The 27969-nt window shown below is 36.9% G+C and overlaps 2 protein-coding genes across 3 annotated transcripts; one reads left to right on the top strand and one right to left on the bottom strand.

The window, feature by feature from the left end:
* The first annotated feature begins 465 nt into the window (after window positions 1–465).
* Window positions 466–9116, top strand: LOC127835223 (uncharacterized). The gene is made up of 9 exons (XM_052361545.1): window positions 466–628; window positions 1024–1090; window positions 1501–1587; window positions 3895–3996; window positions 4747–4933; window positions 5413–5535; window positions 6536–6712; window positions 7103–7311; window positions 8481–9116. The coding sequence occupies exons 1-9, from the start codon at window positions 564–566 to the stop codon at window positions 8652–8654; spliced, it is 1191 nt and encodes a 396-aa protein (XP_052217505.1). The 5' UTR covers window positions 466–563; the 3' UTR covers window positions 8655–9116.
* Window positions 9117–15083: 5967 nt separating this feature from the next.
* Window positions 15084–27473, bottom strand: LOC127835422 (probable inactive protein kinase DDB_G0270444). Of its 2 annotated transcripts, none has more exons than XM_052361848.1 (4): window positions 27370–27473; window positions 20166–20337; window positions 19508–19631; window positions 15084–15866 (listed from the first exon to the last, which is right to left on the bottom strand). In XM_052361848.1, the coding sequence occupies exons 2-4, from the start codon at window positions 20319–20321 to the stop codon at window positions 15160–15162; spliced, it is 987 nt and encodes a 328-aa protein (XP_052217808.1). In that variant the 5' UTR covers window positions 20322–20337; window positions 27370–27473; the 3' UTR covers window positions 15084–15159. The 2 variants fall into 2 exon arrangements, with proteins under 2 accessions (XP_052217808.1, XP_052217807.1); XM_052361847.1 differs by lacking the exon at window positions 27370–27473 and adding an exon at window positions 23018–23130.
* Between the last annotated feature and the right edge of the window lie 496 nt (window positions 27474–27969).

A 27969-nucleotide genomic window follows, 5' to 3' on the forward strand; every position in this document is an offset into this window, starting at 1 on the left:
TCGTCAAGTGATTGATGAGATTGAAATATTTGCACCTCCCGGAGTGTTTGCGCCGAAAGTAGATCAAACAGTTCAGGGGTTTTCTCACAACACTTTTAGTTTCGTATTCATATCACCTTTCTTTATTTTCTCTGCAAAGCTGTATAACGTACAATTAATGTTGACACTAAATTTACTTAATTAACTTAATTTACTTCAATCTTCAACTAGTGTAATGTCTTTACCTATTATTAACAAGTATCGTTTCTACCAGACTAAACTAAATATTTTAAAAATGTATCGGTTATATTTATTCATTTCACAAGCATATTGTTTAAAATGTCTAATGACGGGCCTTTGGTGTCAGAGTGACATCTTGAAACAATTTAATTTAATAACACGATAAGAATTTAAGTGAACTACTTTGCGCCCAAACTTTGTATTTTTAATACGCGGTCCTATCAATCATTCACCCTGGAAACAATGACACCATATTGGAACTCAATGTTCTAGTTTCGAAAATTCACAAATCATCGTGAAGATTCGGTAATTTCCGTAATATTAGTTTGGAAGAATTGTTCAAAATGTCGGCGCTTCGGTTTGTTTTGTTGCTTTCAGTTCTTGGATCCGGATTTTGCGATTTGGGAGGGTATGTTCAATATAACTGTTATTCTGGTAAACATCATAATAGCTCAATCATTAATAACCATAAAATTATTTCAGCTCTTTAAGAATGTTTCAAATCAGTTGTGTGGCCCAAAAGAATACAAACAAACTCCGTCAGTGTGCTTTGCTTCTACAGTATCGAACGCCGAGAGTATTTAACAAATGGCGTCTCCTTATAATAAATATTTCATTTAATAAAAAAAATGAATAAATTGATGTTCATAGTCTAGATACACATGCATACATTTTGAAGGTAAAATTTAACAACGGGTACGTTTTAGTAAAAATTAAAAGCAAATGACAATAACAGCAAAATACACTTGGAATAAATACTTAACGTTTACAAAATATTGAATAAAAAAGTCTTATTTGTTGTAGTATTCTGCAAATCCACTATCCGGATATCTCGATTGAAACAGACGCAAATGGAAATATTACTATGCAGGTACTTCTAAATGAAAAATAAAACAACGTCTGGTACGAAAAATACTTATTCGTACAAATCAGCGGATTGAAACACGATCCATTTGTAAAAGCAGTTCGTCGATTGTTTAAACTCTTCTAGTACATAGCACAATACGTAGGAATATGTTGTTGTTTTTTTTCATTTTATTTTATTTAAGTCGTAAACATGAATAAGAATCTCGTCTCTTAAAATTACAAAGTCATGTAACGACATGGCTAGCTAGTTGGAAGGCCGTGGTAACAACGTATCTAACTGGAAGAAAAGAATGTGTAAGTTTTGGAAACGACTAAGTAACTTGTGGAGACGATATAATTAGTTTGTGTTTGAAATGACGTTATTTCTATGAAATAATAAATAATCTCTCTATATTTCATACCCTACCCCTCCAGTCAGGCGCGGACGCCAGCGTGTACTTGATACCGGGTCCCGGGGGCTCCGTGTTCTTCGACGGCGAGGACCTGCTCCACCTCATCAAGGTACGCAGTGGGCGCTTGTGTGTGTGAGATGCGCAGTGGGCGATTGTGTGTGTGATATACGCAGTGGGTGATTGTGTGTGCGATTTACGCATGATGCGCTTGGGTGTGTGATGTACGCATGGGGCGCTTGAGTGTGTGAGATACGCAGTGGGTGATTGTGTGTGATGTACGCATGGGGCGCTTGGGTGTGTGAGATACGCAGAAGGCGATTGTGTGTGACATGTACGCATGGGGCGCTTCGTTGTGTGAGATACGCAGTGGGCGATTGTGTGTGTGATGTACGCATGGGGCGCTTGGGTGTGTGAGATACACAGTTGGCGATTGTGTGTGTGATGTAAGCATGTGGCGCTTGGGTGTGTGAGATACGCAGTGGGCGAATGTGTGTGTCATGCACGCATGGGGCGCTTGGGTGTGTGAGATACGCAATGGGCGATTGTGTGTGTCATGTACGCATAGGGCGCTTGTGTGTGTGATGTACGCAGTGGGCGATTGTGTGTGTGATGTACGCATGGGGCGCTTGGGTGTGTGATGTGCGCATGGGGCGCTTGTGTGTGCGAGATACGCAGCGCAGTGGGGGATTGTGTGTGTGAGATACGCAGTGGGCGATTGTGTGTGTGATGTACGCATGGGGCGCTTGGATGTGTAAGATACGCATGGGGCGCTTGGGTGTGTGATGTACGAAGTAGGCGATTGTGTGTGCGAGATACGCCGTAGGCGATTGTGTGTACGATATACGCATGGTGTGCTTGGTTTGTGAGATACGCATGGGGCAATTTAATGTAAGGTACGCATTGGGCGCTTGTGTGTGAGATACTCATGGAGCGCTTGTGTGTGAGATACGTATGAGGTGGTAAGGTATGAGGTTTGCATGAGCTTGTGTGTGATGTACGCATAGGGCGCTTGAATATGAGGTACGCATGGGGCACTAGAGTGTGAGATATGTATTGGGAGGTTGGGTGTGGGGTTCGCATGGATCGCTTGCATGTTAGGTACGCTTGGGGCTCATGTGTGTGAGATACACATCGAGCGCTTGTGTTTTTGATGTACGGATTGGGCGTTTAGGTGTGAGGTACACATGAGGCGCTCGTGTGTGAGGTTCGCAGTGGGTGATTGTGTGTGAGGTACTCATTGGGCACTGGTGTTAAAAAGTACGCATGGGCCGCTGGTGTTAAAAAGTACGCATGGGGCGCTTGTGTGTGAGGTACGCATGTGGCGCTGGTGTTTAAAAATACGCATGGGCGCTGGTGTTTAAAAGTACGCATAGGGCGCTTGTGTGTGAGGTACGCATGGGGCGCTTGTGTTTAAAAGTAGGCATGGGGCGCTGGTCTTTAAATAAGCATGGGGCGCTTGTGTGTGAGGTACGCATGTGGCGCTGGTATGTGAGGTACGCATGGGGCGCTTGTGTGTGATGTACGCATGGGGCGCTTGTGTGTGAAGTACGCATGGGCACTTGTGTGTGAAGTACGCATGGGCACTTGTGTGTGAAGTACGCACGTGGCGCTTTTGTGTGAGGTTAGCATGAGTCGCTTGTGTGTGAGGTACGCATGTGGCGCTTGTGTGTGAGGTACGCATGTGGCGCTGGTGTGTGAGGTACGCATGTGGCGCTTGAGTGTGAAGTACGCATGGGGCGATTGTGTGTGAGGAACGCATGGTGCACTTTTCGATGATTTCGTGGGTTGAACAATCGTGATACATCGGCTATCTCCAGACAGCAAATCTAACCAATCGTGATACATCGGCTATCTCCGGACTCCGAATGTAAGCAATCGTGATACGTCGGGTATCTCTATCCAATCGTGATACGTCGGCTATCTCCGGACTCCGAATCATAATTATTCGTTGGACATTTATTTCCTTGATTTCGTGGTATGACCCATCAACATCGGGAAATGACAGACGCAATCCCCTTTGGTTTCCGAAATCAGTAATAAACGACTTTGCGTGTCAAAGAAAAAATCATTAAAAAACAACAAGGCATGTCATGCCGAAAACGCTTTTTTGTTTCTTATCAGGGGGCCGTTTCATCAAAGATCGTACGACAATCTTACTTTACGACCTAATTTTGGAGACTGAAAATATAAAAGCTGTTCAGCAATATGCATTCAAAATATAAACCATATGTGAGAAAACAATGAATTGAATAGATATACGGAAAAATAATAGTATTATTATTTGGTGTTTAGTTAAAATGCGTCTTTGAAATATGTGTCGTATTCCAATTTTGTCGTACGATCGTTGATGAAACGGACCCCAGAACTCCACATTTGGCTGATAATCAAACATTATTTTACTGCACACATCTGCTAGGTGATCAACGGTCTCCCACCCGTGTGGCGGGCTCACTCGCCGACTGGATTCTACAAGACGGCGTTTGGAGGGGATACGGTCTCCGTGAAACTGGAGGCAATCGTACGTACACATGCTTTTATCGTAAAGATAATCATAATTACTAGAAACGTGTTTAGTTAAAAACTATGTTTCATTTTGCCATATCTTTTAGTTGCAAAATTTATAACATGTACTTTTCATGTTGGAAGAATTTTGTTTACTAACAAACTTAATGAGATGTACTACATACGAACGTATATACGCTGTTTGCGATATCGATTGTTTTTATAATAGAGCGATTTTGAGAAAAGGAATTGGGTGAAAAAAAATATTAATAAGGCTACAACACACCTTTGATAGATACACTGTTCGTTATTTATGTTATTTCATCTGATTTTCAGGATAATTCGACAAGAAGATGCAATTAATTTTCGTTTCATCGTCAACAGTCTTGTATTACTTGCTTCAGTTCTTTGATTTTCTTTAATTTATCGGATAGGTGATATATCATTTCTCGCGCTGCTCTTCCAGTGTCCTCACGGTTACGTTTAAACAATTGCTGTATCCAGTTGAAGACAAGTTCACTATTAAGACATTTACAAATTCTTTTCACCCGAAACTATTAATTTTAAAAGAAATGCTATCCACAATTGATTACTACATATATAAATTATGAAACATAGTCTTGATGAAATATCACAACTCTGATGACAATTTCACGGCCTTGGTGACAATTTCACAGCGCTGATGACAATATCACAACGCTGCAAAAAATTTCATTAGCAAATGCAATTTATAAATAAACATAAAGTATGATAAAATGCATTGCAGGATGCTGAAAACAACACAATGTACTACAAGCTGGTTGCCGGCACGATGCCACCAGGCCTGACCATCCGTGGCGACGGCTACATTGTCGGCCAGGTACCAGACGTTGATGCTATTTATAGTTTCACCATCCGGGCAATCAACGTAAATGAAAAGCACGCAGACGCCGTATTTCGGATGCAAATAATAGGTTATTTATTTTATATATCTCGCACCTCATATAATTAAATACTACGTATTAAATAACACATTTATAACAAACATACAAACATTCTTACTACAATATTGGAGTTCATGTTTTTCAACTGAAAAAAAATATGGCACTGGATATGAATTCCGCATTCAATAGTGTGAAATGTGTTTGTTTATGCAAAGGCTGTAAATTAGCGGACTACGTAAATTTCAGTATGTCCCGAGCAATATTTGGAAACGCCTGCTTAACCCATTTATGTCTAGCGTCCAGAAAAAAGTCATTGGCAAAACGGCGTTGATCCAGATGAGACGCCGCATGATGCGGCGTATGATCTATGTCTGCGCTGTTTGCTTAAAGGAATTTCTGCAGGAAATATTCTAAATAAATATTTATACAATCCTCTGTGTTTTACAAACGATGAATTTACCAACTATGATTCTATTGTTAAGTTGTTTATTTAATGTGCGATGTTTCAGAGAGAAATCAGTGTTTGCCTACGGACCCATGTCAAAATGGCGGCTTCTGTATTGACCAATCAGGTGACATCCCGTACAAATGCATCTGCGATCTATCGTTCAGCGGAATGAATTGCGAGTTATGTGAGTTCTGACGACCTATTTCTGATTAGGTTCTGCTTTATTAAGCCCCCCCCCCCCCAATTTATTTTTTTTGGGGGGAGCATATAGTCGCCGCTTCGTCTGTCCGTGTGTGCGTCTGTCTGTCCGTCCGCGCACAATTTTTGTCCGGACTATTTCTCAGCAACTAATGCCCGGAATTCAATGCAACTTTATGGGAAGCTTCACTACCAAGAGGAGATGTGCAGATTATCAGCGGGTTCTGGTCGGATGATTTTTCACAGAGTTATGGCCCTTTGAAATTTTTCATTAACTGTACGTATAGTGCAATTTTTGTCCGGGCTATTTCTCAGTAACTAATGACCGGAATTCAATGAAACTTTATGGGAAGCTTCAATACCAAGAGATGTGCATATTATCTGCGGGTTCTGGTCGGATGATTTTTCACAGAGTTCTGGCCCTTTGAAATTTTCTATAAAAAAATTATTGTCCCCCCAACTTCTGTGCACTCAAGACGTTTCCTTTTATCTGAATATATATTGCAATATTGTGACAAAAAAAACCTTAGGGGAGCATCACCCGTCTCCGACGGTTTCTTGTTTCAAAACTAACAAATGTATGAATCTTAACTTTGTGACGTTTGGAAACCCTCCTTTGGGCATGCGTGGTTAAAATGTCATTGAATTGTGGCTAAAAATGTTGCTATGCAACACTTGAGATTGAATAACTTCTATTTCACAATTCACCAACAATGAAGGTCAGCCGAAGTCGATGAAAATTTAAAAAAAAAACGTATGAGATTTATACGAGAATTAAGTCGTATGATCAACGTACAAAATATGTATGTTTATTAAAACATCCATTTTTAATACAAATGATTGGCAATTCATTTTAAAATGCGGTCTTCATAAAGCGTGAAATAACAGCATATTGGCCCTTTGGGCACAGGCTCTGTCTTGCCATAAAATCAGTGGTCTCTCCAGGTAAAACTACAGTTGTTCACCATGTTTTCGTTTGCATTCAGCGTGTCGATCCAATAGCCTCCAAATCAACGACACGAGCGTCGTACCGGAAGCGATGATGTCGGCTTACCTCACCCAAGAGAACTTCACCGCCACCGAGGGGCGGCTTGGGAGCAGCGGCGGTGGTGGCCGGGGATGGTGCGGCGCCAATTCGTACGCCTGGCTGCAGATTGACCTCGGTAAGAGTGTCATGTTAAGAACCAGTCGCTTATCTTTTAGCTCGTCCGATTCTAAGTACAATAATACAACACTCGTAATGTTTTATCGTTGCGATTGTAGTGCATGCATATGCTCGTTCAATTCTGACCAGAAAAACGTGTTTCAACTTTAAATAAACTACGGAAGTTTATATTGCTAATTACAATGTACATGTATACACTATACAAACATGAAGCTAGTTTTTAATACTGAAAGCTTTTTCAAATTGTTTGAACCAAACACCTATATTTATAAACATAAAAATGTAGTTTCGCTTGTGTTCCAAAAACATCAGTAGCAACACGCAATATGAGTGAAAATATAGAAAAAAAGCACATTTAATATACACGATTATATGTGTTGTCTGTTAGGGCGGGAGGCGCGAATCTTTGGGGCCATTATTCAAAGCTACAGCAACGACTACTACACCGGAAGTTACTACATTTCCTACAGCACCGACGGCAACAACTTCCGGTATGTCGAGAACCAGAACGCAACGCAAAACGCCACTGCCTTTGCCACTTCCACTACAACCGCGCCGCGGACATCGACTAGCTCACCTACAGCGGGCGGCAAGTTTGTAAGTGCCGCATGAGCAAGCAACATAATTAGCCTCTTTTTGGTAAAACAGGGCTTAATGCGTGTGATTTAAGTGTCGTCCCGGATCAGTATGTTTAGTCCGCTCAGTCTAATCCGGGACGACACTCTCCGCATAAACTGGATTTTCATTAAAAGTCCATACTTGTAAGTGGAAAGTCTGAGATGACACTTTCCGCACATGCATTAAGCCCATTTTTCCAAACATAGGCTCCAAGTATCTACGAGTCAATAGCATTCACGTGTTTTTTTTGCTATTGCAGATTGCAAAGCAAAGGAAGACACACAAAGAGAGCCCTATGTTTACTTTGAAAATTACTTATAGTAACACATTTGCTTAAGTAGCGTTACATAATTGTGGACAATAATGCGTGCATACTAAACAAGAGGACCATGGTGGCCCTGAATCGCTCACCTGACTAACCTTGTCACATCAACTTAAATTATATTAGCCCATATACAATCCCAAGCCAGATTTCATTAATTAATACATTCTGACAAAATTTCATTAAGGCGTGATGAAAACTGGTTTTACTAGCATTGGCCCGGTGACCTAATTTTTAACCCCAGATGACCCATATACGATTCAAAATCAGTTATTATCAGGATAAACATTCTGACCATATCTCATTAAGATCAGATGAAAACTATGACCTCTAATGTCTACACAAGGTTTTTCTTTGACCTAGAGACCTAGTTTTTGACCCTAGATGACCCAAATACAATCCCAACCCAGATTTTATCAAGATAAACATTCTGACAAAATTTCATAAAGATTGGATGAAAACTGTGACCTCTATTGTCTACACAAGGTTTTTCTTTTATTTGACCTAGTGACCTTGTTTTTGACCCCAGATGACCCAAATACAATCCCAACCCAGATTTCATCAAGATAAACATTCTGACCAAATTTATAAAAATTGGATGAAAACTGTGAACTCTACTGTCTACACAAACGAATTGTTGACGGACACACGCACGCACGCACAACGGACGTCGGACATCACTCAGTCACATAAGCTCACCATGTCACTTCGTGACAGGTGAGCTAAAAACAACACAATTTGGCCGACCTCAATACTATATTTTGAAGATGTTGGTAAAAACAACGTATTTCTTGCCTTAGGTTGAGCGAATTCTATGTACTTTCAGACGTTTTCCGGCTCAACAAGTACAAGCCGGGCCACAGACTACTTGCCAGAGTTCGTCATCGCTCGCTTTGTCCGCTTCCATCCGGTCAGCTACAGTTCGAGCAAGTACCCCTGCATGAGAGTGGACCTGCTCGGATGCTTCGACCAGCCCAAACTGACCGGCACTTCGCCGTAAATGAGGAAAAGATGGGAAATGCCACGTGGAAACACCTGACTTAATGCGCATGCGTATAATCGAATCAATGTTGACAGCCTTTGCAGTCCGCGCAGGTTAACCATACAGACGACACCTTCCGCATGCACTGGTTTTGTCAAAACAAAAAGTGACGTCATTGATTAACCTGCGAGTTCTGAACAGGCTGTTATCGGGCGTTACTTACGCATGTGAATTAAGAATCCTGTTTTCCCTAAAATGTTTTCGAACTATTTTGCATTAAGTATTGTAACCGCTAACCATAAACGTTTCGTTCATTAGGCATTAGGGTTCCCCATTATTATTTAAACAAGGTGGTTAGTATAACAAATTGAACTTAAATTTATTATTTAATATGTGGTTTTAGTTTTGCATCGCTCTATGCGGATTTAAAAAATGCGATGTTATATCGAAACAAAGCGGAATAAATATTTATGATTGTTATTTATTCTTTATTGAGAACCAACAACATTGTGGCCGTTATTTGCAGCCTCATACAGTAACGGAATACAACCAAAGGAAGTAACTACTCGAAGTTTGGTTATTTCTTTAAATTGAATTACCTCTTGCAAGAAATCATAACAGATACAAACTGTTGATAGCGTTTTAACCAACGCCTGGTCAATGTCTGTTTTAGGCTCCAATATTGCAAATTAATTATGCAAATACAAGTTGACGAACGTTAAGGAGCCAACCAATTTTGGAAAGAACTTTTTATGCCCCCCTTCGAAGAATAGGGGGTATATTGCTTTGCACATGTCGGTCGGTCTGTCTGTCGGTCGGTCCGTCCACCAGGTGGTTTCCGGATGATAACTCAAGAACGCTTGGGCCTAGGATCATGAAACTTCATAGGTAAATTGATCATGACTCGCAGATGACCCCTATTGATTTTGAGGTCACTAGGTCAAAGGTCAAGGTCACGATGACCAGAAATAGTAAAATGGTTTTGGATGATAACTTAAGAACGCATACGCGGCCAACAGGGCGAACTCTGAACAATATAACTGAAGCAACTGGTCTGTAATCCTAAATCTATAATTATCAGTCCAATGAAACATCATCATTTGAGTAAAATAAAGTGGATCAGTAAAAATATTATCAGAATATGAGATTTTTTTGTATATTTTGTATATTAAATATTGTTTTTATGTTTAATTTTGTTGATTAATATAAATATAAGCAGAACAGGGGAGGTAATACACTATTATATCTTTCTTATATACAAGGGAAACAAATGCAATAAGTTTAAATTACATGTTTAATAAATAGAGGATATTTGTTCATGTCAGTGTGAGATCATTTGTTATTTTTATCATTGTCCCTTGACATTTTGCTTTTATATTTTGCATACTTGTTTACCAACATCACCCCAACCTATATTTCCCCCCCCCCAACCTCACCCCCTCCAAATTATTTTTTAAACATCATTTAATAAATTACCACACCCCACATTATACCCCCCTCTCATCCCCCACCCCCCCTACCCCCCCCCCCCAATTTTTTTTTAACATATAATAACTTACCACACCCCACATTATACCCCCCTGTCACTCCCCCTACCCCCCCCCCAATTTTTTTATTTTTATTTTTTTTAAACATCTAATAAATTACCACACCCCACATTATACCCCCTCTCACTCCCCTTCAAACCCCCCCCCCCCAAAAAAAAAAATTTTTTTTTTTAAACATCTTATAAATTACCACACCCCACATTATTGATATATTGATTTTCAGGTCACTAGGTCAAAGGTCAAGGCCACAGTGACTCGAAAGAGTACAATGGTTTCCGGATGATATCTTACTTTAGGTCAAAGGTCAAGGTCACAGTGACAAAAAACGTATTCACACAATGGCTGCCACTACAACTGACAGCCCATATGGGGGCATGCATGTTTTACAAACAGCCCTTGTTTATACATTCAATTTAGCAACGTGTTTTAATGTTCTATATTTTCATAACGGATACTGTACTGCGAAGAAACAGTGCTGTTTTTAAACCATTTTTTCCACTTTATTTGTTCAGCACATAAGGTAGTTGTGAAGACTCAATGATGACCTTCAAATAAACTCTTTAACGCCCACACGCACGAACACTTGGTATAAGTTCAAATTTTAAAGCAAGACAATAGCAAACCTTTCAACAATAAAATAATATTTTGTCATGTTTGTCTAAATCAAGATTTCATTGGCATACATTTTCTGACCAAATTTCATGAAGATCGAACAATAAATGTCGCCTCTGATGTGTTAACATGGCAAATGTGGACGCCAATTGCAGCACGACAGACAAAAAGCGATCACAAAAGCTCACCATTAGCACATGCTTACGTTCAATACAAAATACTTGAATGTTTGATAAATAAATTGAAGCGATTTTATAATCGCAATAACTTCTTTCTTAAATGAAGTCTACTTCTAATGCTGAGCAACGAACCATTGACTATGATCATAACAAAAGACTTCTCACTCAACACAAATAGCGTCAAGGTTGTCACGTAATTACGCATCGTTCGTGGAAAACACACAGTAACAACCAAAGTTCATTTCTGTTTTCATCAAGATTTATTTCTGTTAAATAATTTCTAACACAACGCTTCTAATGTTCATGAAGTACAATTTTACAGCGCGGCAGCCAATTGGCCGCCTCGTCAAGAAAGCATGACTGCTCTACTCAATTGTCAAACTAGGACTCTCGCATTCCTTCTTACAACAAAGCACAGCATTTTATTCCAAGGTACATGAACATAAAATGTAGATATTTCCTATCTCATTCTTGGTTGGTTAACTGTTCTCTTACCCCTATTTTCTAAACCCACCCCTTCGAATAACCCTTGTTGATTGGATGGATCGCTTATACACCTACCACATGTCACAGCAGAAGAGTGCAATATACAATTATCACTTTGGGAACAGGAGACCTCATTTCATTTGCATACTTGATCATACAAACAGATGCTCTCTATGGACAATCTAGATTGGTAATATGAAACCTAACACTTCTATAATCGATTACGTAAACCCCGATACCCATAAGATACACACTCAATCCGAACTTACATTTGTTATGTACATTGGGAAATTGGATATTTCAATTATTTAAATTTCATTATATACCATATCTGAATTGGGGCTTGTTATGTACGAGCCGAATTGTTAATCAATGACTTAAGACAAATCAACATATGTTCCAGATAATTGAACTATATCGGAGAAATGAAACCATACTTCCATAATCAATTTTTCAAACTTCATTACATGTCCTATCCGAACTGACATCTGTTATGTTAATTCCTAAATACCCGCAACATACAGCAACGTTACATACTCAAACATGTTATTAAAATATTTCCCTATTATTAAATCTATCTGTACTTAAATTATTATCATAAGAATAAACAATAAGCATATACTGTTATGTCACAAGGTGAGAGAATACATATAACAACTGCCTTCTTACTTGAATGAAATGAAAAAAACAGGGAAGTGTAAAAAAAGTCATGACTACATTACATTAAAAGATGCAACGACACACGAAGAAAATATGACGACTTAATGGACAAGAGTTCTGCGTTCAGAGACATATGCCCCTTCCAAACAGGGCCTTGAACTAGTGACCCCAGTTTCAGACGGGGTCATCTACTGTCCAAGGCCAATGCAAATGTGAAGAAGCAAGCCAATCGGTTAATTCATTGATGAGTTATTGATAGGGAACAATTTTCACACTAATAGTGAGTGACCTTAACCTTTGACCTAGTAACCCAAATTTCAATAGGGGTTATCTACTGTCAAAGGCACATGATAAGTATCAAGCCTATCTGTTAATTGGTTCACAAGTTTTTAATCAGAAACTGATGATTTTTTTTTACACTTATTGTGATGACCTTGACTTAGTCATCTACTGTCCAAGACCAATGCACATGTGAAGCATCAAGCCAATTGGTCAATTTGTTGATGAGGTATTGATCAGAAATGATTTTCATGCTTGTTGTGACCTTGACCTTTGACCTAGTGACCCTAATTTCATAGGGGTCATCTACTGTCTTAGGCCAATGCTCATGATAAGTATCAAGCCAATCAGTCATTTGTTGATGAGTTATTGATCGGAAACGATTTTCACACTTATTTTGACAGTGACCTTGACCTAGTGACCCCAAATTCAATAGGGTTCATCTACTGACCGAGGCAAATGCACATGGGAAGTACATGTATCAAGCCAATCAGTTAATTGGTTAACAAGTTATTTATCAGAAACAATTTCCACGCTTATTGTGACAATGACCTTGACCTTTGATTTAGTGCTCCCACTTTCAATAGGGGTCATCTACTGTCTAAGGCCAATGTAGTATCAAGCCAATCAGTCCCTCTGTTCACAAGTTATTGATCGGAATCGAAGTGGTCTGCTGACAGACCATCTACTGACAGACCGACCGACATCCAGCAAAACAATATACCCCCTCTTCTTCGAAGGGGTGCATAATTAACAAATATTCGGGATAGTGTTGATAGGTTTCATTGAAGGTAAGTAAAAAAACATGAATAACTAATTGGAAGATCAATTGTATCTATACATTAACTGAATATTCGCGTTTCAATCTTCAAACAGTATATACTTCAAGTAACGAGCGAAAAACGTTTTAAAAATATCACTGTTTCTCATATGGGCTATAAAACTGCAGATAGGGGATAAAACTGCACCAAACTATCCAGCCAGGTGAGTTACACTACATCCAATTTCAATAGGTTCCGGTTAAAAAACGGCCAATTTATAAAGACTTACTCATGCCTTTCCGTTATTTATTATTATGGAAGCCTGTTATCTATTTAGAGATAAGTCAGTATTATTTAACAAATTTGAATTAAAAAGAGCTGTCACCATAGGATGACATATGCCCCCTATAAACGCTTTGAGAGAAGTTATAAGCATTTTTTGAAACCTAAACGCAGATTTCGAAACCTAAACGCGGACCCTAATTTCAAGGTCACAGGGGTAAAAATTTTTGTTTGTATGGAAAGGCCTTGTCCATATACACATGAATACCAAATATGAAGGTTATATCTCAAGGGACATACATGTAGAAGTTATGAGCATTTTTCGAAACCTAAACGCAGATTTCGAAACCTAAAAGCGGACCCTAATTTCAAGATCAAGGTCACAGGGGTAAAAAATTGTGTGCGTATGGCAAGGCCTTGTCCACTAAACATGATTTTTGGCAAGGATGGACTTTCTTGCCACTTAAAATACCATAAAAGCGGAAAGTGTCGTCCCTGATAAGCCTGTGTGGACTGCACAGGCTAATCTGGGACGACACTTTACGCACATGCATTACGCCCAATTTTCTCAGAACAAGACACATATTATTCTTTTAAACATAGATCCAAATGAAATTAGCCAAAATGCTGCAGACAGACATAAGATATGGAAAATACTCAGAATAGACTTGGTTGTGATAATTGCTAAATGGCTTTTATCCCTGAAGAGAAAATTAACTTTTTATAAATAGGAACCAGTTTTTAACGTAATCAGTAAAGAAAGATATATTATCAAAAGAGATACCAAGTGTTGCCTAAGTGAAGCGGGTTAAAAGCCATAACAGTCTGATGACAGTTAAATTAAATGGCTTAATCAACAGATAAATTAGTTATAAAACACGTATAATAAATGTTTGCGTGCATATTTTCATTTGCCTTATATCTGGACCGTGCTCTGTGAAAAGGGAGTTTTATGCATGTGCGTACAGTTTCGTCCCAGATTTGCCTGTGCAGTTTGTACAGGCTAATCAGTAACGACACTTTCCACTTTTATGGTATTTTTCGTTTACAGAAAGTCTCTTCTTTGCAAAACTCCAGTTGATGCAGAAAGTGTCATCCTTGATAAGCCTGTGCGGGCTGATCTGAGACGACACTTTACGCACATGCATGAAACTCCCTTTTCACAGAGCACAGCTCATTTGATACAACAAGATGTGTGCACATAATGTGAGAAGTCCAGAGAAGCTGCATACAGACAGCAGCGTACAGTGTCCTGCTATTTCACCCAAGATTTTAATTTTCCCATATTCCTGATGGTTATTATTTAAAGTTTGATAACTCTAGCAAGTCAACTTGTCTATGCTCTTAAAAATATACTTATAGCACATTTAAAATGGACTTGAGCAAATTCATTGTAGGCAAAAGTGTCTTTTTCAAAAAGAGTAATAAATTTGCAATGCACTTTAGTGTATAATTGTAGGAAAAAAATGAAGAAAAACAATCTTATTCTGTTAAAAGTGAGTTTTTTCTGCATTTTCAAGTGTATTAAATGCCAATTTCATCCACATTTAAGGCAGAAAAAAAAAGTAACAATGCATCTGCATTAAATGCATATTAAATACACTTTTTCTGGAAGGGATTTGCATGAAAACAACAAATGTGTAGATAATTAGTTAAGATATATTGAAACAGTACAAATCCATAAATAAATATACATGAAAAACATGAAATGCTTATTTCAATATTGAATGAAACCTATCTGATCTCTATCCACCGCATTGTGAGGCATAATATCTTGAACAGAGAGGCTGGAGAAATGATTTCTCAAATGCTTCAACCCCTTCTCTGTAACCAGTCTCTTTTCTTTCTCCTCCATCAGTTCTTTCTCCAATTTCTTCACTTCTTCCTTGAGATCATGTATAGCCTTTCTACACTGAGTCCTAATTTTGTCTTCCGCAGCTAGTTTTTCTGCTAACGCTTCTCGTTTCAACAAGTCCAACTTTAACTTGATCCTCTCCCGCTCCATTCTCTCCTTATCTGTCGTCACTCTGTTCTCATGCATTTCCTTAACCATATCAGAATGTTCAGTTTTGACTTCCCTAATCACTTCCTCCATTGCACCAGTCTTTGCTGTCAAATACTTAACCTCTTCAGTCAAACTATCCACATGAATTTTCAATCTTTTATTGGCAATCTTCGCTTCCGATAGCTTCACCTTTTGTGAAGCAATTATATGTTTTTGTTCTACCACATGTTTCTCTAAATCTTCATTCCGTTTCATGGTTTCTCTCACATGTACCATAGATTCTATACTGTCTTCCTTTAGTTTTCTATATGCCTGTCGAAGAACGCCAATTTCTGCTGAATCCCAAATGCAAGAGGACTCCTCTGCTACAGAAGGAGATGCAATGGATGCCAATGTACCTGATTCAGGAGCTTTTACCTCTGAAGAAACATAACCACATATCGTTATCACAAAACAAGGGCAGTAAATGAATTTTATGGGTATGGCCAAATATACTACTCAAAATTTGCTAAGGATCACTTTTTATAGCATGTGTAATTTGAAGTTCACCCATAGCTAGATTCAGCCAGCGTCACGTATCAATGATTTAGTGATAAATCAATACATAAAAATAAAATAAAAAACACACATTTTCATATCAAAACATGCAAAATAACAATTTAAATTAAATTAATTTGAAGATAATGTGAAAACAAAACATGATCCTTAGCATAGATTGTGTGTGTCGTGTTAACATAAAGTCATATCATCATCATATAAAATTATTATGTCTATATCTTATTAATTATTATAAGTTATTATTATCATATTATCAGGGATGACCACATTAATTGTTTGGTTTAACCCAGAGCATCAATAGATGAACAAGAGATGTGTTTGTCAGAAACACAATGCCACCTATTGCGCCGCTTTGAAGAAAAAAAAATTGTTTTCGTTTTTTTGACCTTTGACCTTGAAGGATGACCTTGACCTTGAACTTCCACCACTCAAAATGTGCAGCTTCATGAGAATGCCGATTTGAATTTTATTTTATTTTTAACCTTTAACTTTGAAGGATGACCTTGACCTTGAACTTCCACCACTCAAAATGTACAGCTTCATGATATACACATGCATGCCAAATATCAAGTTGCTATCTTCAATATTGAAAAAGTTATGGCCAATGTTAAAGTTTTGGGACGGACAGACGCCATATATTTGACATTTGACCTTGAAGGATGACCTTGACCTTCACCTTTCACCACTCAAAATGTGCAGCTTCATGAGATACACATGCATGCCAAATATCAAGTTGCTATCTTAAATTTTGAAAAAGTTATGGCCAATGTTTAAGTTTTTGGACAGACAAACGCCATATATTTGACATTTGACCTTGAAGGATGACCTTGACCTTTCACCACTCAAAAGGTTCAGCTCCATGAGATACACATGCATGCCAAATATCAAGTTGCTATCTTCAATAGTAAAAAAGTTATGGCCAATGTTAAAGTTTTTTCGGACGGACAGACTGACTGACATACTGACTGACGGACAGTCCATCTGCTATATGCCACCCTACCGGGGGCATTATTAACAAAAGCACCGCCTTGCGGGTGCAGACATCTCATCTATTTTCTTTTTAAAAGTGAAGGGACTCTCAATTTCAATCACAAAGGAGGGAGGGGTGGAGTGAAGAGGGGTGTATAGTGTGGAGGTGTGGTCATTTATTACAATATCTTCCCAAAATGCGGAAAAAAAATGCAAAAAAAAAAAATTCGGGGGTGGGGGGGGGGGGGAGGGGGTTGGGGGGGGGGGGGATTCTTGGGTGCGATGGTTGGACGGTATTTCAAAAATAAAATAATAAAAATAATTATTTGTATTTTTTAACCGTTTCCAAAAAAATAATTTGGGGGGGATGGGGTGGGGGGGGTATAGTGTGAGGGTGTGGTGGTCATTTGTGAGATGATCCTAAAAAAAAATAAAAAATTGGGGGGGGGGCGTGGGGGATGGTTTGGGTGGAGTCTATTGTGGTATGTCAGGTAAGAATTGTTTTGTCAAAGTATCAATCAAATCTAATCATAAATAAAGAAGTTATGGCAGTTTTAGCAAAATTTAATAATTTAACCTTGAGAGTCAAGGTCATTCAAAGGTCAAGGTAAAATTCAACTTGCCAGGTACAGTAACCTCATGAAAGCATGAAAGTATTTGAAGTTTGAAAGCAATAGCCTTGATACTTTAGAAGTAAAGTGGATCGAAACACAAAATTTAACCATATATTCAAAGTTACTAAGTCAACAAAGGGCCATAATTCTGTAAAAATGACAACCAGAGTTATGCAACTTGTCCTTTTACTGTCCCCTTATGATAGTTTGCCAGTGTTCCAAGTATGAAAGCAATATCTATGATACTTTAGGGGTACAGTGGACCAAAACACAAAACTTAACCAAATTTACAATTTTCTAAGTATAAAGGGCCCATAATTCTGTCCAAATGCCAGTCAGAGTTACATCACTTTGCCTGCACAGTCCCCTTATATTAGTTAATAAGTGTTGCAAGTATGAAAGCAATAGCTTTGATACTGTAGGAATAAAGTGGACCTAAACACAAAACTTAACCAAATTTTCTATTTATAAGTATAAAAAGGGCACATAATTCTGTCAAAATGCCAGTCAGAGTTACATAACTTTGCCTGCACAGTCCCCTTATGATAGTTAGTAAGTGTTGCAAGTATGAAAGCAATAGCTTTGATACTTAAGGAATAAAATGGACCTAAACACAAAACTTAACCAAAATTTTCAATTTTCTAAGTATAAAAAGGGCACATAATTCTGTCAAAATGCACGCCAGAGTTATCTAACTTTGCCTGCCCAGTCCCCTAATGATAGTAAGTAAGTGTACCAAGTTTGAATGCAATAGCATTGATACTTTCTGAGAAAAGTGGACCTAAACGCAAAACTTAACCGGACGCCGACGCAGACGCCGACGAGATGACAATAGCTCATATTTTTTTTTCAAAAAATAGATGAGCTAAAAATGACTTAACTTACCATACTCTGAGCCACACTTAGCCCACAGGGCAACAGATAAGGTTCGTTTTATCGTTTTTACGATTTGTATTTGACAGAAAACGAATTGAAATTTAAAATCAAACATACAGAAAACGATTATGAAAATAGAAAACGAATAGAAAACGATTCTTCATCGTTTTAGTTGTTCTTTTTTTCGTCGTACCGCGTTTAATTATAATTAGTGTATTGTAACCTTTAGTGTTGCCGTAATATTTTCAGTTAGTTCTTTAATAGACACCGTTTTGGGCTGGTGTTAATATAAAAAGTTACTTCCGCCGAAATAAGTTCGGGAAAAGGTTCTCTGTTAAACATGGTCGGGTTAGGAAACTTTCATAAACGTGTGCGCGCCAAATGTTTTACAATTCGTTACAAGACCCAAACCGTCAGGAAAAGACATTGTGAAGAGTATACTATCACATTTAATAGTGCAGGTGGTGACAGATTCTGAAATATTCGGCTCAAAACACCGCTGCGTTTCCGTGTCTCAAAAACTCACAACATCGTGATTTCCGCTGGCTGGTCATTGATGGAGAGGGTTTGGCAATGTGAGTGTGCACTGAGACTGAAAGGCAGGAGTGTTGAAACTGGTTTAAACTGAATGACTCCATCATCCATTTGTTAATATACAATTAAAACTAATTATTACAAACAACCATTGTGTCATTGTCACTTTAAATTTATAATGACTTAATTGGAATAAGAGTTGCTGAGAATTATCAATAATTAAAAATGAAGCGCTAATCTGATCCAGAAATATATGTACATTTTGATCAAATTGTATAAAAACTAATTGACAAATAGTTTTGAGGGAAAAAGCAAATTGTTAGAAAAAGCTTGCAGTGAAAACTTAATTGACCTAAAATCTTATCTGTTGCCCTGAGCCCAGAACTAATAACAACCTAACACCTGTCTAAACTTATAATATAAGACCCATTTTTGCACAATACTGGTCATTTCCTTTAACCACAAATCTCAAAATCAACTCATTTATTATAAATATTAAATACTGTTACCAATTGGTCGCTGTTGTTTTTGCTGCTGCAGCTGTTGCTGTTGTTTTTGTGCACCAGGTGGCTCTTTTTTCTGCGCTCTCATCTCCTCGTCTAGAATTGCCATCATGTGAACCCTTTCATAAACCTGACACAAATACACAGAACAGACTCCTCGAAACGTGTCATACAAATCAGATAAATGGGACAAGAAGTTAACGGTTGGACTAAGCTGATATGCAATTTTAGACACAATGCCTGACAAAAATATGAAAAGTTTACTGGTAACGCATATGCATGTCTGACAGATTTCCCAAACATCTGAAAAAAACAATCCCTAACTCAATAAAAAAGAAAAAGACTCACTAACTTAAGGCTTTTACTGGGCAGATGGATGTTTCAAAGGTCTGTGTGATGAATGAACTCTATGGCAAGTTTTCTTAAATTGTTTTTTTAAAGGAATTCTGTACTTACATTGTACTTACATTGTAAGTGAAAAGGGTATTAATATACTCACTTTCTATTATTATTGTTCCCACTTTCTTATAAATTTGCTTTGATTTTATGATGATTACATGTTGATTGCTGTAGAAATAATATAAACAACTAACAATAATTGTTAGCCCCCAAACTAATTCAAACAAAAAACTATGTAACATACAAGACAAGAACCCAAGTGTACCTTTCTGATGGCTTCAGGGTCATGTACCGACATGTGCTTGACTCGAGGTTTGTTTTTAGGCTCATCTTCACCCGCCACTAGGTCCTCTATGGTGGCACCAAATGCAGGCTCAAATAGTTCGCCCACCCAGTCCTTCCATTCTCCATGGTTTGACATGCTGTTTTGGGTATACCTGAGATGTAAAGAGAGTAAACAGTTTTAAGATGTAAATGTATTTGATAAATTTCAGACATCAAAGTCAAATGCTCTCCTTAATTATGCAATTCTGTGTGTTTAAAAATGAACAATATAAGTTTAAGCAATTAATATGTTGCATTTTCCCATCTCCAAAAAAAATTAACTCAGGGAAAACAGAACATCTGTTTTCTCGAGTCCAAACAAAAATTAACTCGTGAAAACAGACTCATATTTTGTCTTTCCCTGAGTCAGGGCTCGACATTAAAGGTAGTCCGACTGTCCGGGACAACCAAATTGTAAGTCCGGACAAGTAAACAAAGAATTTGCTAGTCCGACGGACAAGTGGTCATTATAATTGTATAACTTAAAAAAATGCCTTTAAAGCCATTATTTCTGTGGAGATATCACTAAACTTTTCCGAGTATATTTTGTATATGTTTAATCGTCGAAGCTTGAGATATTCCGATAGTTCCATGTGATACATGTACTACACTGTACTGTTCACAAGGGAAGCAACCCTTAAATTTTTTTTCTTTGCCAAGATAATAAGAATATTCCCCCTTGTAAAGAATATGCATTTTACGATACCGGTACACACCGATCTTACAGACAATTAACGTAGTGACGTCCTCTCTATGTATAGAATGATTTTTTTTTTTAAATATCAGTTAAGTACTGTACATATACATCACTTTTAACATTTTCTGTTTGATGTTGGCAACACACAAGTTTTTGTCAGGTATTATGGCTTTGTAAAATGTTTAAAAATCAATAATCTTGAGTTTTCCTGTTATTCTAGTCATTTCTTTTTGTATTGAAATTGCCTACAATTATGTTTACATGTATTTTGAACGATCCAAGTCTTTATGATTTGAGCATTTTGTATTATTTCATTATTTTGCAAAGTACTGAGCAGAATAAGATATAATGGTCAGGACAAGTTCCTTTTTGGTCAGGACAAGTGAAATTATGGTCTACTTGTCCAACTGGACAAGTGGCTTCAAAAGTTAATCTCGAGCCCTGCCTGAGTTAATTTTTTTTAAGACAGGGAAACATAACTTGTGTTTTCCCGACTTATTTTTTGTTGGAATGGTGATGTCATCTTAGTGCGTACACATTTGAACCTCGTTAGTTTCAGAACTTTTACTTCACAAGTGACAACCTTGACAAAGACACAGGCAGCAGTTAATAGTTATTATAAGTTGTTATAAGTTATTAGCCGAGCATGAGATCAGTTAGTAGTGTAATCTCGTTGCTTTTACTGTCTTTTAACGAATCCAGTTGGATTTTGTCTGCAACTGCATGGGAACATGTGTTTTCGATGAAAAAGGTCACGTCCAGTGTTCCACAATCTTTCAGCAATAGGCATATAGTGCGTTTCATACCTTGTGTATATCCTCCAATTACCATAAGTCGACCGGTTAAGGAAATAAGTAAAAGAATTTCTGAATTTATGCAACAAAATGCAGCAATATACTATTTACCTTCAGAGATTTATTTAATTCTCGTTAAATCAATGTCAAAATGATTATTTACAGCATGTTTTACTACGCAAAGCCGATAGTTCCTTACACACTACAAGAACATTAACTTCGCGCGTTGTTTACCTTAAGTCGATACGTCACATCTGGGAAAGGGACAGCACTCTAGTGGTAATGGATTAGGCCCACTTAACTTAAAACTTCGCTTCTTTGAACAATTTTAACAAGAACTAAAACAGTAAATATATATTAAATATGTTTTCAATATTTTATAAATACAATTGAACAAGTTTCCTTCACTTTTCTTAAAAACAATTTTCACTCTTCTTTAGCACAGCATGGGCACATAAATGTTGCACCTCTTCTGATGACTTTAATTTCTGTACAAAATGACAGGTGTACCCAGTGGTTGCAGGCTCTATTGTCACACTGTGCCCATTTTACAAAAGTCGTTTTGGATAAGCCTTAAAATAAAACAAGTAAAAAAAAATCACCATTAAGAAAAGGTCTGAAAACCAATTTAATAAAAAAAGCTTTGCCTTAAATTTACTACGATTTACTACTATTTCCGATATGAAGCGCTGTCAATGAAAGTAAGATCGTCGGCTTTACATTTCAATTTTTGTGGGAATTTAATAAATAGGACCAATAAAATGTATGGGATATAGTTAAATTTGTGTAATTTTAGTTAAATTTTTTATTTTGAAATGCAATTTTACCTGTTTTTTCCTCGTTTTGTTTTTATTTGTTTTTGTTTATAAGCGTAGTTATGTCACTTTATCGAATTACTCGGAGCGCTTGCGTGTGACGTCATCCAAATGGCCGCGTTCTTAATGTAAACAAAGTGGTCGAAATTAGGTCATGGTCGACTTACGGTAATCGTACGATATATAATACCTATACGAGGGTTATTTTTTCAAACTGTATATTTTTGTCAATATTCGTTGTTGAAAAGTCAAACCATACACAATAGGTGTACATTTAACAATCTGGAACCCCTGGGGTAAGCTCGGGGGGGGGGGGGGGGGGGTGTAGGGTCCCGGGGGGGGGGGGGGCTAATTTATGATACTGCTGCCTGTGGACAAAGACTGCGAAAATACTCAACAAGCATTATAATAAATCAAACCACAAATTCAATGCTCCAATAGTACATTTTAAATTACAATTCATTAAAACAATAATGAAAAATCATACTTGCAAACAAAAAAACGTGCGCAACTGGATAAATTTTCGATTTAAATGACTTTATGCAAGTCCAAACAAAATCGTAACGGCCATTTTGTTAGTCACGTGATCTGGTGTTCAATGCTCGTCTATTTCACAGTTTGCAGACCAAACTTACAGTAGATGTCGCGTTAACAGTGATCAAGAGAAGTGTGCCTTATGTTTATTTTTTCCATTTAAATATTAATGTATATTCGATGGTTGGTGGTTTTATGATAAATTCAGTTGTGCATTTATAAGTGTATGATATAAAACATAAAATACACTATAACAAATGTTATAATAAAGGCTCAACAAGAAATGTGTCCACACGACACGGATACCCCCAACTGTCACTACATAAAAGCATAGCTGTGTAAATGTTTTTGAGATATGCATCGCATTTATTTTATTAAACTATTAGTTTGCTGCATAACAGGTGTTCATTATTAAAATTTTGTTGTTTGTAACATATTTAATCTATGTCATCTGCTGCAGTTTGAAGATGTTTTTTATGCCAATTCTTTGCATTTTTGGTGATGATCGAATGAAAACTACTTGAAATAGAGAGCGGACACTATGCTGAATGTTTAAAACGCAATAAGTGACATAGTATTTGGCACGACATGGCCCACGTTTGAACTTGGTCAAGAGATCATCTAGATACAACTTCTGACCAAGTTTGGTGAAGATCGGATGAAAACTACTTAAACTAGAGAGCGGACACCATGCTGAATGTTTAAAACGCAATAAGTGACCCTCTGACCTAGTTTTTGACCCCGTGATCTAGTTTTTGGTCTGGCATGGCCCCTGTTGTAACTCTTTGGTACTATAATTATTTTAAAATTGCTATATTAAGTGTTATAGTATATACTGTACACTTTTACTTTATTGTTTGTTTGTTTTCCTTAACTTCTGTTAAAATTGTTACTTTGCTTATATAGCAATTGAGGTACTTTTGTACCATTTTTTACCCTGTTTCATCCCCTATATATATATTAAGTATTATAGGTTAGATTAGGGCATCTTGTGGGTTTTTTCCTGCATCTTAGTATGACTTGGTATCTTTTTAACCAATTCCATTTTACTGGATTATTTCAGTATAACAACATCATATTGTCTTAAATTTATATCCATCATTCTCCACTTGTAATTTCCATTTACCGTGCACTCCATCTGGTCCAGGGGACACAACCATCATAAAACTTCACCTCCACAATTACCTCCCTTGTACCCTTCCCAGTTGTACTACCCCTGCTGGCTCACACCAGCTTACACTTCCAAACTCCTTCTTTAAACCCCCAGGGTGGCATCATGTATTTTACCTATTAATAAATGCTTGCAGCTTTGTACATAATGTACATAATTTATTTTTATATAGAAACATCTTTGTTTTGTTTAATTTTTAACTGTAAAATACAATGTTTTACCTTGTAATTCTTACGTGGCCCTATAAAGGTAACCGTTTTTTGGCGACAAGTAAGTAATTAACTGTAATATACAAATATTACTATTGACTTTCTTTTAAATATTGTCTTAACGCCACTCTGAGGGGGGACGTTTCTTCTTCATAGCCCAATACTCCTTAAGTTCCATACAGACAGGGTCTTATGTTGGAGCATTACGGCTATATTCCCTGTCTGCAAGTGTTCAACATTTACGAATACATACCAATTACAATACAAAATATAAATTAAAAACTAAATTACAATTACCAAATACAATTTTTTGTTATATTTCTATATAATTGCATGTGTACATGCAAATCCTTCCCTATTAATTAATGTTTATTAATCTTTATATCTCCCCATTGCTAAGAGTTCTTTGTATAACATATAACTCTAACAACAAATTCCCATCTATCCATAGATTTAATACATAGTGGCAATGTTAAACCTTTTTGTGATCTGTAAAATTCTACAATATTAATAATTTTTGCTTATTTCCAACATATTACACTTCCGTGTTGTTTTTTTCTTTCATACAGACATAAAATTAAAGTAATTCTATATTGATTTTAACATTTAAAACACAGATCACAACGTCTAAAGACTTTATCTAGATACAACTTCTAATCAAGTTTGGGGAAGATCGGCTGAAAACTACTTGAATTAGAGAGCGGGCACCATGCTGAATGTTTGAAACGCACTAATTGCCGTGACCTAGTTTTTTGCCCGGCATGGCCCATGTTCGAACTTGGCTTAGACATTATCTAGATACAACCTCTGACCAAGTTTGATGAAGATCAGATGATAAGTTCTTTAATTAGAGAGCGGACAAAACAGTGTAACGGACGGACAGATCGACCGACCGACCGACGGACAGTGCAAAAACTATATGCCTCCGGTTGGGGGCTTAAAAAATAGTCAAAAACTGTATTCGGGTCGGGTTGGCGGATAAAAATCCGTGAAATTTCGGATCGGGTCGGTTAGGAATGAAATGACTTTACGCAGAAAATTAAACTCCATGTTAAAACGTTTTTTTATGTGGCGCACACCATTTGGGACTGTTCGTCAGGTCTGAAATACGGAAAGTTAATATATTAGAAGAAGTAGTATAATGAAAACAATCTACCGGTATTACTAAAACACTTAAGTATGCAACTATTTATTACATTTACAAAATCGTTGAAAATAAATGTAAATGTAAATATGGTACGTCATTAAGGCAAATCGTTTATAACATCATTTACTGGCTAGAACAATAAAAAAAATCATATAAAAGAGCATAATATCAACCTGACAATTTAATGTAAAGACGTTTAAGCAAGTTATTTTTTTAAATTAAATTTCACTTTAAATGCCGTTTTCAGTTTGGAGTCAACATAGATTTGATGGACGAATTCCATTTCAGAAATTCTCCATGCACTTGTCAAAAATAATTTTACCATTTTCAGAATGCCATACCGTATGGGTATAATAGCACTTAAGCGAAGTGGATATTTTAGTAGTGACATATATTTGCTGCATAGCATACATGCTTATTGTTAAGTTATTTTGTATTCACAATTTTGTTAGATCATACTCATTAAGTCATGCTATGAAATACAATCGTAAACATATCTCTGTGCAACCATATCTTGCGGTTGAATCCTTCAAATACTTTCGGATCACTTGTACAGCCCAGCAGCTACTTTTCATGTTACTGTCATCTTAAAGTGCATGTTATACATGTAGTTTAAATAATATGCAGTATTGTTTTCTTTGCTTTCGATTCCTTTGGCCCCAGGTACCAAAGGTACAATCTGCCTCATAGTTCTCTATTTGAGAAAAGCCACGTTAATAAAGTCAATATTATTTTTGACAACGTGCTCATTTTCGAGTCTTGAATTTGCATGGCTGATTCCATATAACCCCTGTCACCAGTTCAGACAGGAGAAAAAGCTAAAACCGTTTCGAAAATTTCTTTTTTTTTGTCAAAGCTCAGTCATGCCATGTTAAAAGAAGGAAGAAATCATGTACGGAAACAGTTAAATAACACTTGCACGGGCATTGTCAAACATTTTGTTCCGGAAGTTAAATATACAAGAAAAGAAAGAAAAAAACAACAACAGTAAAATCAAAGATTATGTTTTCGTGGTATATTTAATATGCTATCAAAATATTTTTTCCGACGTACAGAGCTCAAAACTTGTCTCGCGCGGAAGGTTTACAAAATACTAAAACATAGTTTAAGCAAGTAAAACTAGATGTCTGTGGGTAACATGAAAGTGCATGGAGTCATTCACAAGTATAATCTTGTTGTGTCTGTTCTCAAATTTCCGCAATTCACAGCTAGAGACTACAACAGAAATTGCACACTAGTAAAGTTCAACAGCTATCAACAATCCTGATCGAATAACGAATTCCTTTGACTGCCTTCGTATCATGCTAATACAACGCATTGATGACCGTTAAGTTTAAAATGTATGTTTTTATTTTGTGACTGACATGTTTAAATTATTTGAATAATGATAAGGTTGCAGTAAATAAATAATTTTTATAATGCTCAAAGAGTATAAAATTAGGTCCCTGCAATAAGATACAATTTTTATTGGTTGATACTCTTTGAGCATTTTAAAAATTGTTTGTATAGGTCCCTGCTTATTGTGAAGTAACCGATCTGAAGCATACATTCGTAATATTTCTTGTTACAACGAACATGCCTTCAAATGCAAAAACCCCCTGGATAGTTGGCTTTAAATAATGTCACATTGAATGGACTGCTCTCAAATTGTGCAAAAGAATGTGAATTCTCAAACTTCAACACATATAAATTGCAAACATGTTAACTTAAGAGATGACCTGATATCAATTACAAATAGCGTGACATATCACAGTATTAAAAAATTCATCTGGGTATACCTTGCACATTACAATGCGCAGTATGACTTCATAATTCCTCATTCACGTCTATGTACACGAACATGTTTTTCTACCATTAAATAAATATACGTATTTAAACTAAGTTCCGACTTGGCGTTTAATAACAATTATGTACCGAATATATATTATACACATGCGTATTTGTACACGTTATATAGGCTGTAGTTTAAGAAATTCAATATACCTTATTTCAGCCTTGACAAATGTCTATCACATTGGTTTATTCATACAATGAAAATGAAAATTACTAAAAAAATCATCCGCAATTGTTTCTAGTATACGCTTTTTTTAGAATTTGTGAATGGCATATATACAAATAAATAATTTACAGCATATATGAAACATTTATATGAATACAATAGAAGTATCATTAGTAAATGTATAATGCATACAATATCATGTATTCGATTTAACATTCTCTTTAAAAGAAAACAGGATGTTAATTATGGAAAAGATAACAAGTGCTTTTCTTGAAAATATACAATGATATGCACAGTGTGTAAACAAAACGAATAATATATCGCGTATTCCGATTGCCGAATGGTCGGTTACACGCATACTCTAATATGACCCAGTGGC

The sequence above is a fragment of the Dreissena polymorpha genome, chromosome 6 (genome assembly GCF_020536995.1).
Source record: "Dreissena polymorpha isolate Duluth1 chromosome 6, UMN_Dpol_1.0, whole genome shotgun sequence".
NCBI classification, from domain to species: Eukaryota; Metazoa; Mollusca; class Bivalvia; order Myida; family Dreissenidae; genus Dreissena; species Dreissena polymorpha.

Excerpts from the sequence above, each read along its gene's own strand:
- LOC127835223 (XM_052361545.1), top strand. The coding sequence starts at position 564 with ATGTCGGCGCTTCGGTTTGTTTTGTTGCTTTCAGTTCTTGGATCCGGA. Across the intron at positions 3,997-4,746 it reads CCGTGAAACTGGAGGCAATC|GATGCTGAAAACAACACAAT; the intron begins GTACGTACACAT and ends AATGCATTGCAG. Across the intron at positions 4,934-5,412 it reads ATTTCGGATGCAAATAATAG|AGAGAAATCAGTGTTTGCCT; the intron begins GTTATTTATTTT and ends GCGATGTTTCAG.
- LOC127835422 (XM_052361848.1), bottom strand. The coding sequence starts at position 20,321 with ATGTCAAACCATGGAGAATGGAAGGACTGGGTGGGCGAACTATTTGAG. Across the intron at positions 19,632-20,165 it reads ACCCTGAAGCCATCAGAAAG|GTTTATGAAAGGGTTCACAT; the intron begins GTACACTTGGGT and ends TATTTGTGTCAG. Across the intron at positions 15,867-19,507 it reads AAAACAACAGCGACCAATTG|AGGTAAAAGCTCCTGAATCA; the intron begins GTAACAGTATTT and ends ATGTTTCTTCAG.